The 15,975-nt window shown below is 43.6% G+C and overlaps 1 protein-coding gene across 5 annotated transcripts in view; it reads right to left on the bottom strand.

The window, feature by feature from the left end:
• Atp8a1 (ATPase phospholipid transporting 8A1) overlaps positions 1-15,975 on the bottom strand; it is a 209,039-nt gene that overhangs the window by 73,533 nt on the left and 119,531 nt on the right. For all 5 annotated transcript variants that reach the window (XM_041671068.1, XM_041671072.1, XM_041671070.1 and 2 more), the window contains 2 exons: positions 13,907-14,045; positions 8,813-8,877 (listed from right to left, as the gene is read on the bottom strand). In XM_041671068.1, coding sequence (XP_041527002.1) covers positions 8,813-8,877; positions 13,907-14,045 — 204 coding nt within the window. The remainder of the gene's footprint in view (positions 1-8,812; positions 8,878-13,906; positions 14,046-15,975) is intronic.

The raw sequence follows: 15,975 nt of genomic DNA, 5'->3' as shown, positions 1-15,975 counted from the left end.
GCTGCCAGCGGATACGGTCTTAAATTAGAGGCACGGAGCAGAGACGATTTGTTCAAACATCATTTTCACTTTTTACTAATGCTTTCATTTCTTCCTGGGGTAAACAGTGTGAATTACAGGATCTAAACAATCTCCCTACCACGGGGCATGACAGGAAAGCTTGAGGCTTCAGATAGAGGACGCGAACACCTCTAACTACCATCTGAAGACTGCGACCTCACACTGAAAGGACTTTGCTAATGGGAAGAGAAACAGCAGCCTAGACGTACCAAAACCGGCAGTGGAAGGGAACTCGGTGTGGTTTCAAACCCGTCTAAGCTAGTTTTCAAAGCAATACAAAACGTATTGTATTAGACTCAGGGGACACATCAAAACAAAACCTGAAGTAGCTCGCATTTTCCTCCCCCTGCCCCTTCTCTTCTGGAATCAGGTCAATGATTTGCTTATTCTGGATTTCTTTCAGAAGCCATTTATTGGTGGCTGGATCCCAAAACAGTGAGGTTTGTCTACATAAAACATGTAAGTCGAGCTTAAAAGGGTATAGATGACAACTTCAGCATTCATACCTGGAATGTCCTGTATGTTATAGGAGACATTTTCAGGTTAGAAAGTCAAATGAATAGGAAAAAAAAATTAGCAATTGTTGGAAGTGTTTTCCTTTACCAAAGTGATGGAATTTTGTCTTCTTCTTCTTTTTTTTTTAATGCTTGGTGTGGCCAACATATATCAGAGAGGAAATACTGGGATGCATAATCAAATTTATGGCTGGTTAGGGGCCACATTCTCTAATTAAATAGAGACATGTTAAGAAGCTGGGTAAAGTTATCTCTCATGGACGCTCTCCTCTCCCACAGAGCAAGAAGCTGTGTAAAGTTATCTCTCATGGAAGCTCTCCTCTCCTGCAAATAATGCTGAAGAAATCGGAGCAGTGAAGGCTGCGGTCACAGCGTTTCTGGGATGCTTACCAAGGCAGTGTGAAGGACCAGGGGAGGGTAAGGGACCGTGGATGAGAGGATGGCCCTGACCTTTGAGCCTGGCTGAAGCCTCTCTTTCGCCAGCTAGCAATAAAACATTCAAATCCAATTAAGATTGGCTGTGAAAGCTGCCTATCTAGAGAATATTTTATATAGATTTATTTTCAAGAAGGAATGTTAAAGTAGCAATGAGCCTACGAGTCCACTACCTTCCTCCTTTCCCAGCGGTAAAATCACAATATACTTACTAGAAATCTCAGACAAACCCCTTTTCTTCTAAAGCAAAAACAAACAAACAAAAAACCAAACCAAAAAGAAAAAATAAAAAAAAGGAGGGGCTGGAGAGATGGCTCAGAGGTTAAGAGTATTGCCTGCTCTTCCAAAGGTCCTGAGTTCAATTCCCAGCAACCACATGGTGGCTCACAACCATCTGTAATGGGGTCTGGTGCCCTCTCTGGCCTGCAGGCATACACACAGACAGAATATTGTATACATAATAAATTAATAAATATTAAAAAAAAAAGAAAAGGAAAGAAAAGTGACAACATCAACGTCTTAACCGCCTTGAGGAACTCTTGTAGCTCATGGGGGACATTTTGCGGACTGTGATCCCTATCCAAAGCACCCCAGAACAGCCATGTAATTTCATTCATCGAAAAAGAAGGGGGCAAGATAGGAGGAAGTCTCAGTAACTCTCTGAGATGCAACCCAAGAGCCAACAAAACCGCCTCCTGGTTACGGCTGCGACATGGAAGGGTAACTCTTGGGACACACGCCCACACCAATGTGCGAGGGTGTCTTCTTTCTCGCTCTATTAACTCATGCTGAAATCTCTACCAAACCCCCAACTCTGTCTTTACCATCTCCTCCTGAGGTTCTTCTCTGTGGCGAGTCCAGAGATTCAGTTGCCCCGGACTGGAAGTCTTGGACGGACTCCAGGCTGCTGGAGGTGGAGACGGGCACAGCTACCTCTGGCTCCCACACCACTGCTGCCAGCACCTACTACATGTGAGCCACTGGGGTGAGTACTAACAGGCACTGTTTTATTTAACCCTTATAACAGCATGTTAAGGAGACGGATATTTTTATTACTTCTGTTTCACAAATATGGTAGCTGAATGCAAAGCAAAAAATGATATATTATGTTCTGGAGAAGGCATTTGGTAACTACAAGCCTATAAGCTGTGGATCTTTTTCGGAGTAGAAAAATGAAGCACAGAATCCTGCAGAAGAGACAAGAGTCCCCTGCTCACAGCGTCATGGCTTGAATGTAAAATATTCCTCACAGGCTCATGTTTTGAGTGCTTGGTCTCCAGGAGAAGGTGTTGTTTGGGCAGGTTGTAGAACTTCTGGAACATGGTATCTAGCTAGCAGATGTCTTCCACTAGGGGCAGGCCTTTGAGTGGGAAAAGCCTGGCCCAGTTTCTAGTCCCACTTCTGCTTCCTGTTCTACCAAGACAGGAGGAGAAGCTGCATCGTCTTGCATGCATGAATTCTAACATACCCTCACACTATACACTACGATGGACTGAAACCACGAGCCAAAGGAATGCCCCCCCCCCCCCCGGGATTTTTCTGTCTAGTATTTTGTCTTGGCAATGAGAAAAGCAACTCGTCATATGCATAGAAAGTCAGCAAATGACATTTTCCTAGGAGACAGCTGATACACAGCTTCCCCAAACACCAGGTGGGGTCTCCTGACTAGGCTGCGCGTGAATGTCTGTAACAGCAGAGACAGTCTAGAGAAAGCACAGCTAGATGGGCGGAGGTGGTGGGGCTGGTTAGGAACTTGGGAATGCGGGAGCCTTTGACTGTGAGGGGAGGGAATTTATTTCTCTGAATAGCAATCTCGTTAACTGAATCAACAAATAGAGACTATCTCTCCATCTGTTCCTCAAGGGAAAGCCAGACAGTAGAAAGAAGGCTATACCAGAGTAGGAATGTATCTTAGAATAGGAATGTATCTTCCCCCTGGGAAAGTCCACAGATTCCTCATACGCGAGAGATGCTAGATGCATGTAAGGATGGGCACAGGAGACCCAAAGAATGATGGGCTTGGAGTTACCTGTGGCTTCAGAAATAACAGTCTCCAACCTGCCCTAAGTTTGACAGGTAAAATTGGGGATGCTGTTTTGAGTTACTGGAATGAGGCAAGCCTTCAAGATTTTTCCAATCATGCAAAAATCTCGGACCAAAGCTACCAACCTCAGTCTGGAGAGATGGCTGCTCTTCCAGAGGACCCCGGTTTGATTCCTAGCAGCCACATCAGGCGGAACATAACTGTAACTCCAGCTCCAAGGGATCCAACACTTCCGGTCTCCACAGGCCCTGGTGCCCATGTGTACACGCAGACTTACACACGTAGTTACAAACCACAAAAATAAACCTTAACAATTACAAAAAGCTACCAAACAACCACAAAAAGAACAACAAACAAAGGCTGAGCCACCCGGAAACATTTCTAGAGATCCACAGTGCTGTCACAGCAAAAAGGACTTGAGTGACCTCACAATTACCTTTCTGAATGTGACATAAACCTAGTCTTCCCACAACAAGTTTCAGTCATTTTGAGAGACTTTAATTAGAATCTGGGAAGTAAAAATAGGCCACAGTATAAGATTCCCTGGTTCTTGCCTCACAGTTTAAATGCTTCCAGTTTTTAACATGTTTTGAATAAATTATTTTCCAATAGACTGAAGGATTTCCAGGAAATGTAAAAAGGAGTCCTGAAAGAATCGGTAAAGGAACGAGGCACTTCTGAGAGGTGGGTGGGATCATTTCTGCGCCCTGGGTGGGGCAGGGGAAAAGCATATTTCCATGAAGCCAGTACACTGAAATTCCCTGATGCTGCTCAGCAAGTGTGCAATCAGGATCCTTAAGAGGGTGGTCAATGAAACACGAGAAAAATCCCAAACCATGGGAAGGATCTGTTACTGCCTAAGGTTTTCGTCAGCCTTGCGTGCCTTTTAATGACACTTATCCATGAACTTTTCTTTCTTTATATGTATGGAATATGCACATGTGCTCGCGTGTGTATGTGTGTGTGTGTGTGTGTGTGTGTAAGCAGGAGGACATTGTTTGGATGGCCTTTCCTATTTCTCTCCATCTTATTTCTTGAGAAAGGGTCTCTCTCGGAACCCAGGTCCTGCCATCTCAGCTAGGCTAGCTGGCCAGAAAGTCCCCTGAATCTGGACTTCTTTCCCTCTAGGGTTAAAGACATGTGCCACCCTGATGGCTTTTTTTTTTTTTTTTTAGGTAGATTTTGGAGATTTAAACTCAAGTCCATATAAGTGCGTAGCAAACGTAATACCCACTGAGGTTTTTCCACACACTGAGATTCTTATTTTGGAATTTAAAAAGCTCAACAAGTCTTTCTGCCTAAGACATCTGCATTGTCAGAGAGTATCTTACTTCGCCATGTGGTGGCAATCCAAAGAAGAGGGGAATGAGATACTGAGTAGTATTCTTCACCTGTGTGTGTCTCTCTCTGTGGTGTTCAGAAGGTTAGTGACATTGAAACGCAAAAGATAACAGGAAAGCGAGACAAATGTCCCCCCCTTTATCAAAGTCACCAGAAGAAACTTTCACTTCTTTTGAGAAATAGCATCTTCCTCTGCAGCTTAGGTCAGCCTCAAGCTTGTTATCCTCCTGCCTCTGCCTCCTGAATGCTGAGATTACAGGCACGCTGCTGTGCCACCTGCGGAAAGGGGATGGTGTCTATGCAAGTCTTCAGAACTTCAAAACACAATTCTTTATAACAACGTGACACGAGACCTGTCTTCCCCACTTTAACATTAGTCTGGTAGAAAACCTGGGCAGTGTGTACAGCAATATGGGCCACTCATGAACGATGATCTACAGCTAGAACTTACCACCTTATGAAAAATATTAAAGATAGGAAATGATATACTTTTATAAAAACACGCACTAGACAAAATAGAAAGCTATTGGAATAGTTCTTGTCCCACCACGCTTCATAACATCTCTTTGTGTGTTTCAAACACTATGTTTGCCACACCAAGGTTACAGTCTCGTTATATATAGACAGCTAGACTATGGCTTGGAGAAGCTGATTTCAATGTCTAAGGTCATCATTGTGTTATTTCAGAAGACGATTCCAGCGCCCTTGACAAGACACACGTTCATATCTTCCTTCCTGAGACAGTTATGGTCTTCGGTTTATTCCTTGTTACTTGTTCTTTGTGTTCATGGACTGATCACCCCAGACTGGCTCGTTATCTGTCAGTATATAGCCTACAGATGGGCTGTTTTTCTTTCCCTCTGTGCTGGGAAATACAAACAATGCTTTACCTACAGGCAACCCAGCAGCTCTCAGAGTTTGCCCGAACTCCGAGCCCCTGATTTTTACGAAGGCTCTGTGCAAAGTGATGCTTCACCTCCTGGTGAGAAACAAATGAGTTCACCCCAGGAGGTCTGACCTCAGACAGCCAGTTTGTAAATTCACTACTCAGCTCCCAGGGAGAAAAACCTTCCCCAGACGTTGCTGGGAAGACTGGCAGTCGGGAGCGTAGGGAAATGAGTGTTAATCCACTGAGCCACAGAGTCTGGCTCCTACCCTAAACTATTGCATTCATAAGGAGGCTTCAGATATGACGAAGTACCTCAAATTGAAAACTGATGTACAATTTTATTTTTTAAAAAAGGGAAGCCCTTAATTTGAAATGATGGTGACTCAGCGCTCAGGTATCTATCCGTCCAGTATTGACTATGTGTTCTGAAATTTGTTGGGCACCAGGAGGGATAAGCCAGAGCAGTCCCTGCTCGCAGCGAAATAGCGTGTTCCCAAAGTCTTTCTCTCTTATTTCTTAGAAAAACAGGTAGCGAAGGTACCTTTGAGGGGCTTTTTGATTTGAGTTACCACCCAAGAAATCTAAAAAACGAAAACAAACACCACTGTCTTAACAATACAGTGTGCATGCTAGTTGGTTTTGCCTGGTTGATACAAACGTAGCCGGGAAGAGGGACTCTTGGCTGAGGTGTTCCCTACATCAGATTAGGTCATGGCTGTGTCTATGGGGACATTTTCTTAATTGTTAGTTGATGTAGGAGGGCCCAGTCCAGAGTGGGCAGGTGTCATCCCTAAACACACGGCCTCCTCCACTATATAACAAAGGAAGCTAGCTGAGCCAGCCAGGAGGAATGAGCTGTAAGCAACGTGCCTCCCGTTCGCGGCTCGAGTTCCTATGCTGGCTTCCCTTGATGATGACTGTAACCTATTAGCCAAATAAACTCTTTCCACCCAAGACACTTTAGGTCACAGTGTTTATCATTGAAAGAGAAGTGAACTGGGACATTAAATATCAAATATTTTTTGATATTTAGCCGTTTCCCTCCAGGCTATTATTTATAGTACTTGATATCTAAAACACTTAAGGCCAAGCTTGCTGAAGAAATGGGGGAAAATGATGGCGCATAATAAAATGAAAGCAGGCACGCGGCCACATGCTCAGGAAGAAGAAAGTCCAGCTCCAGATGCGGGCAATGAAGTGTGCTTGCTTTTTTTGCATTAAGTCCCATAGGTCCTAGAATGCTGATCCTCCTGCTGCTAGAGAAACTGTTTACCAGTGTGACGCAGGGGACAGAAAAGCACAGACTCCAGCAGGCGGATGGAGCATTCCCACGGCACTTTCCATAATGCTATGAGCACATGGAGCATCGTTTGGGGCCATTCTCAGAGGCTCCTGAGGCACTGGGGCCCCACGTCCTTCCTCTCCTTGTTTTGGTCTTTTACATGAGATCCATGCCTCCCTACCCTTCCAAATATGCCTAGAGCCCATCACTCTCCTAGGTACCTCACATGCATGATGCTGAGGATAGTGCTCTTCATTCTGTGCCGCCGTGCTCTCTAACCTGGCCTGTTTGCTCTGGTTGGTTGGAGATCACCTTTCCAGTTCTCACTCTGTCATTTCTTTCCAGGTGCCTTGCAAGTACCATGTCACAGCAAAATCAGTGGCTTCGCATAGGCATCACACAGGCACACGCACACTGACTAAGACATAAATAAACCAAGGCACAGAAATCAAAAAGCTGTGTGCCCTGTGGTATGATTGTTTTTAAATTTGTTTCTAGATTTTTTTTGTTTTATGAATCTAAGTATTTTGCCGCCGTGTATGTGAGGCATGGGATCCCCTGGAACTGGGGTTAGGGAAGGTGATAAACTACCATGCGGGTGCCGGGACCGAACCTGGGTCCTCTGCGAGGCCTCTGAAGCTTACCACTTGTTTTTAAGGGGTACGGACCAGTGAGAAAGCTCAGTGAGTAGGAGCACTGGCTGCCAAGCCTGCTGACCTGAGTTCTAGCTCTGGAATCCAGGTGGTAGGAGGGGCAGAATTGACTCCAGCAAGTTTCCCTCTGACCTCACATACATGTCATGGCATGCGTATGTACACACGTTACATAAATGAAGAAATGTAAAAACAACAGCAGCAACCAAAACCAAAACATCCATCAGGTACAGAACTGCTTTCTGGGCAAAGTCACACATGGTAAGATAAAATTTAGATGCAAACATAGACGGTCCTTTGTCTATGATCTGTACTGTTTCCCGAAACTGGAAATCCACACTGCATGCTTCTACTTACTCCAACAAACAATCTTTAACAAGTTACAGCCTTATGTTCCCTTTTCCTTCTCCAAGTATGGCTTGATCTTTGCTGCAAGGACTTTCTGCTTCAAATAGTCTTCCTCACTGAGTGACTCATCTCTACCAGACTGTCATCTTTACGAATACATCCTAACACGTCACAGAAGCCCCAAGCAGACGTCTTCCTCACCTCTGAGTCTGTCTTGTGGACGTTCACTTTACTGCGTGTGTGTCAGCGTTTGAAAGGCAGGGCCGACTTGGTCATTGCTCACAAGATAGTCTTCTGGCTGTGCCAACCCAAAGCTAATACATAAGAAGGTGGGAAGACTCCCAAAGAGGTTCAGATGCAGGGCCATGATGGTACTGCTGCAAAACCACACACTATTGCAGGTTGTTCAAAGACTTCACAAGAAAAGGGAAAAGTACCAGGTTTTGAAATTAAGTAACTAAAACATTTGCAATCAAGGGTTGAGGATTTCCGTCCCCTAGGCACCTTCTAAGCATTCTCCCCAGTGACTTCTTCGCCATCTCGCAACACAGACGGGTGGCTTTGCAGCTTCACCCAAACCCCTAATTATCAATGCTCTCCTCTGCTTTTTGCGTCATCATGAGTATTTTAAGCAGGTGTAAAACCATCACCTCCTTGTTTTGTCTTCCACCTTACATTACCAGTAACCACCTTGACTTTAAAGTATTTACAGGTCATTTGTCCTACATTTTAGTCCACTAAATATGTCATCTTAGTAGTTAGGGCATCAAAACACACACACACACACACACACACACACACACACACACACACACCACTAAGAGACCTTTTGCAGAGACATGGTTATTTTGTATTGGTTTAGTATCCCTTTCAATAAACTCTTTAAAACAGAAATAGGTATTAACTTTCGAAGCTAAAGGAGATCTAAAAGGCTGAATACACAAAACGCAGTATTCCATATAAATGAGCTGCAGGCCATACGCACCCAGGGTTTTTTGTGAAGCAACTTTTCTGTCTTATAACATTTAGGAAACCAGACAGAAGTTTCTTTAGCTAATACATGTCGTGTAAAGCGTGAGTCAGTTTACGTTAGTGCTGTCCAAAGCTGTTAAAGCACACAGTTAAAGCAAACAAAGAGAAAGAAGTATACAAAGCTATCTTTTAACCTTACGCCAATGGAGTGTTTCCACAGGTATCGGATATAAAAAAAAACAACAGAAGGCATTGAAGCATAAAGTCACTCACATCAAGGGAGCCTTCATTTATAACGATCATCCCCATGTTCTTCTTCAGAAGTCTGCAGGAGTGTCCTAGGCACACAATAAACGGGCACCATTAGTCTTTCAGGAAAGAAGGAACGCTTGGAGAGCAAGGGTTTGATCAAATACCGAAAGAGCATCTTTACAGAGAGGGAAGGGTTATCAGCTGTTTCCCAGACTAACAGGAAGTTAAAGATGAAACACTCTCGTTGGCCATCAGGAAGGGTGTGAGGTAAGGACGACATTTGCAGCTGCCTTGATAAACAATATGGAACAACCGAGTTTAGTGTTTCCACATCCTAAAGGCTGCCAGGCATATGCACTGTATCCTTTATGGTGGCCAATATGAAGGGTAAAGGCTGGGCCAGCAGGTGTTTACAGAGAAGGTTAGGGAGGGTGGGCGACTCTCTTGGACCTGCTGGCCTCACTATCTCCCTGTCCTGGATGGTAGTGACATCAATTTCTTGCCCTTCTTACCTGACTCATCTTACACTAGCAAAAATTATACCAGCATTGTTTACACTCGTTGTCGCTGTACTCTCAGTGCCTTGCTCAGCCATCATCAGAGCAGCTTCCTCCCGTAGCAGATGGGAACCAATACCGTAGCCACAACAGTAGCCAGACATTATGCAGAGAATGAGAGACCCTGGAACACTCAGCCCTAAACGGGATGCCTCCATTAAATCCTTTCCCTTAGGTCTCAGGGAACCCTGGAGAAGAGGAGGCAGAAAGGGTGTACAAGCCAGAGGGGATGGAGGACACCAAGGAAACAAGGCCTTCTAAATCATCAGGATCTTTGTGCATGCGAATTCAGAGGCTAAGGCAGAATGCACAGGGCCTATACTGGTCTGCACCAGATGGGGTCCTAGAGATGAAGAAAGAAGCAGATACATGCCCCATTCTTAATCCAAAAGTGAGCTCAAATTGGTAACTACTTGCCAATGAAAAATTGGTTTTTTCCAAGGGAGTCTCACTGGGGAAACAAACTACTTTTCAGGGTAGGCCGCATAGATGCCCAGCAGTAGACGGCCAGTAGAAAACAGACTCAGTGGCATCTTTGGAGGTTCCTGTCTCATAATGTCATGACAGGGCTTAAGAGTTATTTTTAATGCTCCTTTTTATTTTATTTATATATCTTCTCTCTTTTTATCCTACAGGTCTTTCATGTATAATTTATAGCTTCCAGTTCAGGTGTGTGAACGATTGGGTCTCTGCATCTATATGTTTCTTGTGCCTCTTCTTGGGCTCTTTTCCCTCTGTTTGGTCTGATTCCAATGTGACAGTTTTTGTTTGATCCTATTATTATCCTCTAGAAGGCTGTTTGTTTCCTAATGAGAGATAGAAGGGGGCTGGATTCAGATGGGAAGGAAGGTGGAGAGAAACTGGGAGGAACAGAGACAGGAGAAACTGTAATCAGGATGTGAGAAAAATTCTATTTTCAAAAGAAGAAAAAAAAATTAAAAAATTGGAATACCAGCTACCTCTCATCATTGCCATTTGGTCAAAGCCACCATTACACGCCCTTGGGTCACTGTGGCAGTGTCCTCACTGACTACTCTGTTGCTTTACTGGCTTCTCAAGACTGACGTCACTCTATACTCAGTCTGTGTCCACAGGAAGCCCATCATGTCTCTCCCTGTGGAATATCATCCTATGTCTTCCCTGTCACGTAGAGCAAACCCAGAGGCTTTTCAAGGCCCGTCTCTGCCATCCTGTCTGGCTCCCCCCTCAGCACCAGGGCTCGCTCTGCAGCAGAGGGCAATCAATACCTTGCTACCCACAGCAAACTCCTCCTCCTCTTCCAGGTCTTTCCTCAAATGTCACCTTCTGCAAGTTCTTCCTGATTTCCCTCTGTGCAATGCCCTTTCTCCTCCCATATGACGTGTGTGTGTGTGTGTGTGTGCGCGCACGCGCACATGTATGCACATGTATGCACATGCATGCAGGGCTAGAGGCTGACCATGAGTGCCATCCCTCAAGTGCCATCTACCTCTCACTGGTTTGGAGCTCACCCGGTAGGCCAGGCTGAGCCTGTGCCTGCTCATTGCTTGAATGCTAACCTAAAAAAATTCAATAAATAAAATCTCTACTACTTACACAGACTTTGTGATGGCTATTCCTGGTTGTCAACTTGACTCCATCTGGAATTAATTAAAACCCAAGCAGCTGGGTACATCTGTGAGGGACTTTTTTTCTCAATTAAATCATTAGAAGTGGGAAGACCCATGTTTACTATGGATCATTTGAGGTAGGAAGATTTCACATTTAATCTTGGCCATACAGTCTACTGGCAGCTTAGATGAAGGAAATGGAAGAAGGAAGCTTTTTGCCTGCTTGCTCTCACCCTCGATAGCAAGTTCACAGCTTTACTGACATCAGAGCCCACTTCTTTGGGATTCTCTTATGTACTGAAGACCTATGGAAACATCCAGCCTTGTGGGCTGGACTGAACAACTACTGAGTTCTTGGACTCCCCACTGGTAGACAGTCGTTGTTGGACTAGTTGGACCACAGTCTGTAATAAATTCCTATATATCTATATATCTGTGTCTCTATATTTAGAGGAACAAAACTTTAAGACTGAATATATATACTATGAATATATATTTATTATATGTAACATATAATACATAACGATCATAGAATTATGTATATATATGTATATATAAACATATATATACATATTCATTCTACAAATTCTGTTCCTTTAGAGAGCCCTAATACAAATTTACTATATGTTTATGGTATAGCTTTTATATTTTAAGGACAATTTAGGGAGACTGCTAAAGCTAAAATGCACTGTTAGCTAAATGTACTTGAGATGAAGAAATCTTAACAACCTTCTAAGGGTGTGGTTCCATGCTATGTATAACATGCATGTTCAATTCTGGGGAGTTTCGTATGTAATGTTCATGATCAGTATATAGAAGTGAATCTTTGTCTTACAGTGTTTGGGCTATCTATCCACGGTTACTGAACCTGGAAAAAAGATTCTTCCTTTTCCATATTATTAGCATTACAGGTTTTGAACAACACCAAATACTTTCCTCTTTGTGAGACTTATATTACGAATCACATTTTGTCTCCTCCATCGTCAAATGTATGTGCTGAAGCCTTGACTCTCCCCACTGTGGTCTGCACATGGACATGGCCGTTTAAGGCGGTGATTAAAGTTAAATGAAGTGGCCTGCTATGGTCTGTGTCGTCTTATATCGCCTCAAATTTCAGTGTTTTATTTCCCAAAAATGTGAGAAATACATTTCTGTTGCTACCTAGTCTGTGATACTCTCTTATAGCAGCTTGAGAGAACTAATACAAACATTCTGCAAAAAAATTAGGAACTGACTGCAGAATGAAAGTGAACGGACAGCCCGATGTTCAGAACAACGTCTGGCCACAACAAGTAGATCTGGCCCATAAACACACCACCAGTCCAGTTTCTAGACTTTGAAAGACAGCTGCAGAAACGTTACATTCATAGGCCACTGATGGATCAAACGTTCCTCCAGCAAGATGCAGCGTCTGAGAGTGCATGCGTGGTTGTACGAGCTGGTGTGGCAATCACAAAACCACTGCAACTTTAAAGGGGGGCATTGGGGCCACAAGTAAACAAATAGGTGAGCCTAATAACACTACGCATTGAGAGCCTTGGGATATCACATCTTAAAATATCTTGTTATGGATGAGGAGAGGTGGCCTCCTCCCGTGTTCTCTCTGACCCCAGCTATAGCAGCAATCTCAGCTCTTGTGTTCCAGAAGAATTCACACTGGGGGACAGGTGTAGCAAGCAAGGTGTGAGGGTTTATTTCTGCAGGTGAGAAAGCAGAAGTGGGAAGTGCGTTCTCTCCCCAGAAGGCAGCTCGGCTGAGCGAGAGGCCCAGGGAGACTCTAGCCCTTGGACTAGGTGTCTTGGTTAATAGCATCTACTTCTCTTACCATCAGTCTGTGTTAAATTCCCAGTGCTGTGATGAATACCTTGACCCAAAGCCAATTGGGGACGAGGCAGGAACTGAAGCAGAAGTTGTAGAGGAACACTGCTTATGGGCTTGTTCCCCATGGCTTGCTCAGTCAGTTTTCTTAAATTATTTAGGACTGTGAGCCAGGGTAGCAACTCCAGCAGGCTAGGCTCTCCCACATCAATCATCCATCAAGAAAATGCCCTACAGCCTTGTCTACAGACAAACTGATGGAGGCGTTTTCTCAAGCAACGTACCTCCAAAGTCAGAAGTTTTTCTTTGGGCTGCCAAACAGCTCCCAAATGAAGACACAGAGACTTGTTTTTAGCTATGAATGCTTGGTCTTAGGCTTGTCCCACTAGCTCTTTTAACTTAATTGAACCTGTTTCTATTTATCTACATTTTGCCTCGGGGCTTTTAACCTTTCTTTCATTCAGCATGTCCTACTTTCCTGCCATGTGTCTGTCTGTCTGGCCTCTTGTGTTTCCCTGGTATCTCTTTTTCTTTCTTCTCTTCGAGCCTAAATTCCTCCTCCTCCTTACTCTCCCTGCCCGAAGTCTCTCCTATACTTTCTCCCTCAATACTGGCCATTCAGCTTTTTATTAAACCAATCAGTGTCTTAGGCAGGCAAGGTAAAAGAGTTAAACAAATATTCCACAACATCTCTCTTCCCAGATAACTCTACCATGTGTCAAGCTGATACGAAACTAGCCAGACACCACCCTTGGGACAGTCTGACATAATCTCCTTTCTGGAATAGGAAGAGGCTTTCTTAGAAGAGACCCTTTCACACATTTCAGTCTGTTAGAATTAAGTACATTACATATAAGAATTCACATAAAGTTGAGACGTTCTCTAGGGAAAAGGGCAATGATGTCATGTACCTGCTCCAGGTCAGGGGGTGGGGCTCCTTGCAAGGGATCCGGGGTCCACTGAGACTGGCTTTGTTGTTTTTCCAACAGTCCTGTCCTTCTTGAATCTGTTCAGATTAACTATCTCATGACCAAAGTCCCTGTCTTCAGTGTCCCCAGACCAGGGTTTTAACACATCTTTAATTCATCTTATTAAAACACACTGGCCTGTTAGAAGGTACCAGGATTTAAAATTGGAGTGGGGTGAATTACCGATATTGATGGCAGTTTCTTGCTTGTCCCCAGTCAGGATCCATATTTTGATGTCAGCTTTCATGAGAGTTTCTATAGTTTCAGGCACCTGGTCTTGTAATTTATCCTCGATGGCTGTAGCTCCAAGTAGCTGAAGATTCTGGGGGAAAAAGTGTTACAGATTTGAAGGGGAAAACTACTTTATTGGTTAAGAACAAAATGTGAAATATGTTCAAATTAGAGACAAAGGTAACTCAAGGATTTGGGCATAAATCCCAGCTATCCTGTTGTTTTCTTTCTTAAGGATCCTTGACTTTAATCCAGTTGTTTTTGGCTGAGAATGACATTCCCTGAAGCTGGATTACCTTAACTCTTTCTAAAGTAAGGATCTGATTCATAAAATGAAAACAAACCTGACCCCCACTCCCCAAATGAGGGGCACTAAAAAGTCGGCTAAAAAGGAGTAGGTGGCTACTGGAAACAGGTCAGGGAGAAATGATCTTGACGTGTTTAAAAAGAGTTTAAATTTCACTTTGATGCAGTGTCAGGAAACACACACCAACAGAACCGAACATGATGAGGAGGTGGGAACAATAAGCTGAGCGGCAGTGTGAGTCTCTAAGAAAACCCAGTTTGAGTGTTTTCCTCGTGGCTTTAGATTTGTGTGCTGGAAGGTGAGATCATCACAGGACTCTAGTGTATTGGGCGCTATCTTTCCCATAAAAGCTAATATAGTGAATTTATTCATACCTCAGGGATGCTGAGAGTTTTGATTCTGAAATACCACAATTGTGGTGGTTTGAAAGAAAATGGCCCCCAAAGAGAGTGGCACTATTAGGAGGTATAGCCTGTTGGAGTATTTAGGGTCTTGTTGGAGGAAGTGTGTCACTGTATTGGAGGTGGGCTTTGAGGACTCATATATGTTCAAGCCATGCCCAGTGAGACAAACCACTTCCTGTGGCTTGCATGTCACGATGTAGGACACTTGGCTCCTCCTCCAGCACCATGTCTGCCTGCACACCACCATGTCTCATTATGATAATAATGGACTAAACCTCTGAAGATGTAAGCCACCCCAATTAAATGTATTTCCTTTATAAGACTTGCTGTCGTCGTGGTGTCTCTTCACAGCAACAAAACCCCTAACTAACATAACACAGTCAAAAGCCTAATGAAGCAAGTCACATGAACTTTTTGTTTTCTTACAGTAAATATATCTTATGCCTATACTACACTATATCTATCTATCTATCTATCTATCTATCTATCTATCTATCTATCTATCTATACTATATAGTATGTAATGTCATCATGTATGAAAAAACAATGCATGCATTTTAATTCAAAATGCTTTATTGCTAAAAATGTTAATGGTCACCCGAGCCTTCAGGATCAACATGTTTTTGCCAGGGAAGCATCTGGCCTTGATTGATGCTGATAGCTCCTGACACGTCAGCTGAGGAGGCTTGCCAATTAAAATAAGACAATGAGATCTGCCACGTGGTCAATTCATTCCATGCACTGTTTTCTCGGCAGCACGCAATGCTGTTTGACAGCCTTTTATCCACAGTAGAACTTTTTCAAAGTTGGACTCAGTCATCTCAAACCTTGCCACTGTCTTCCCAAATAAGTTTCTAGAACATTCTAAATCTTCTGCTACTATTTCAACAATTTTCATAGCATCCTCCTTGGCAATAGATCCCACTGCAAGAAAGCAGTTTTGCTTTGTTTACTTGTGTTTTTTTCCCCCTCATCCATTAAAGTTTTATCATATGACTACAGAAATTTATTTGCAGCCTCTAGTTCTTTTGCTATGTATGCCCACCTCATATGCAGTTACTCCCTTCCCGGAAGTCTTGAATCCCTGAGAGGAATCTCTGAGGGCTGGAACCACGCTTCTCCATGGTCCTTTAATGTGTTGTTATTTTTCCCTCATCCAGTGAATTGGATCTAGGCATCTAGGATGGTGAATTGTTTCTGAAAGGCTTTCAATTTACCCAGATCCATCAGAGAATCACTACTACACCCACATCCTTTACAGAAAGTATTTCTTGAGTAATAAGCCTTAAAAGCCGTCCTTGCTCCTTGAT

This window comes from Microtus oregoni, unplaced genomic scaffold (genome assembly GCF_018167655.1).
Source record: "Microtus oregoni isolate MIOR12 unplaced genomic scaffold, Mior012 000021F_ref0000039, whole genome shotgun sequence".
In the NCBI taxonomy this organism is placed as follows: domain Eukaryota; kingdom Metazoa; phylum Chordata; class Mammalia; order Rodentia; family Cricetidae; genus Microtus; species Microtus oregoni.
The sequence above is the reverse complement of the archived record's forward strand: the minus strand, read 5'-3'. Positions and strand labels throughout refer to the sequence as shown.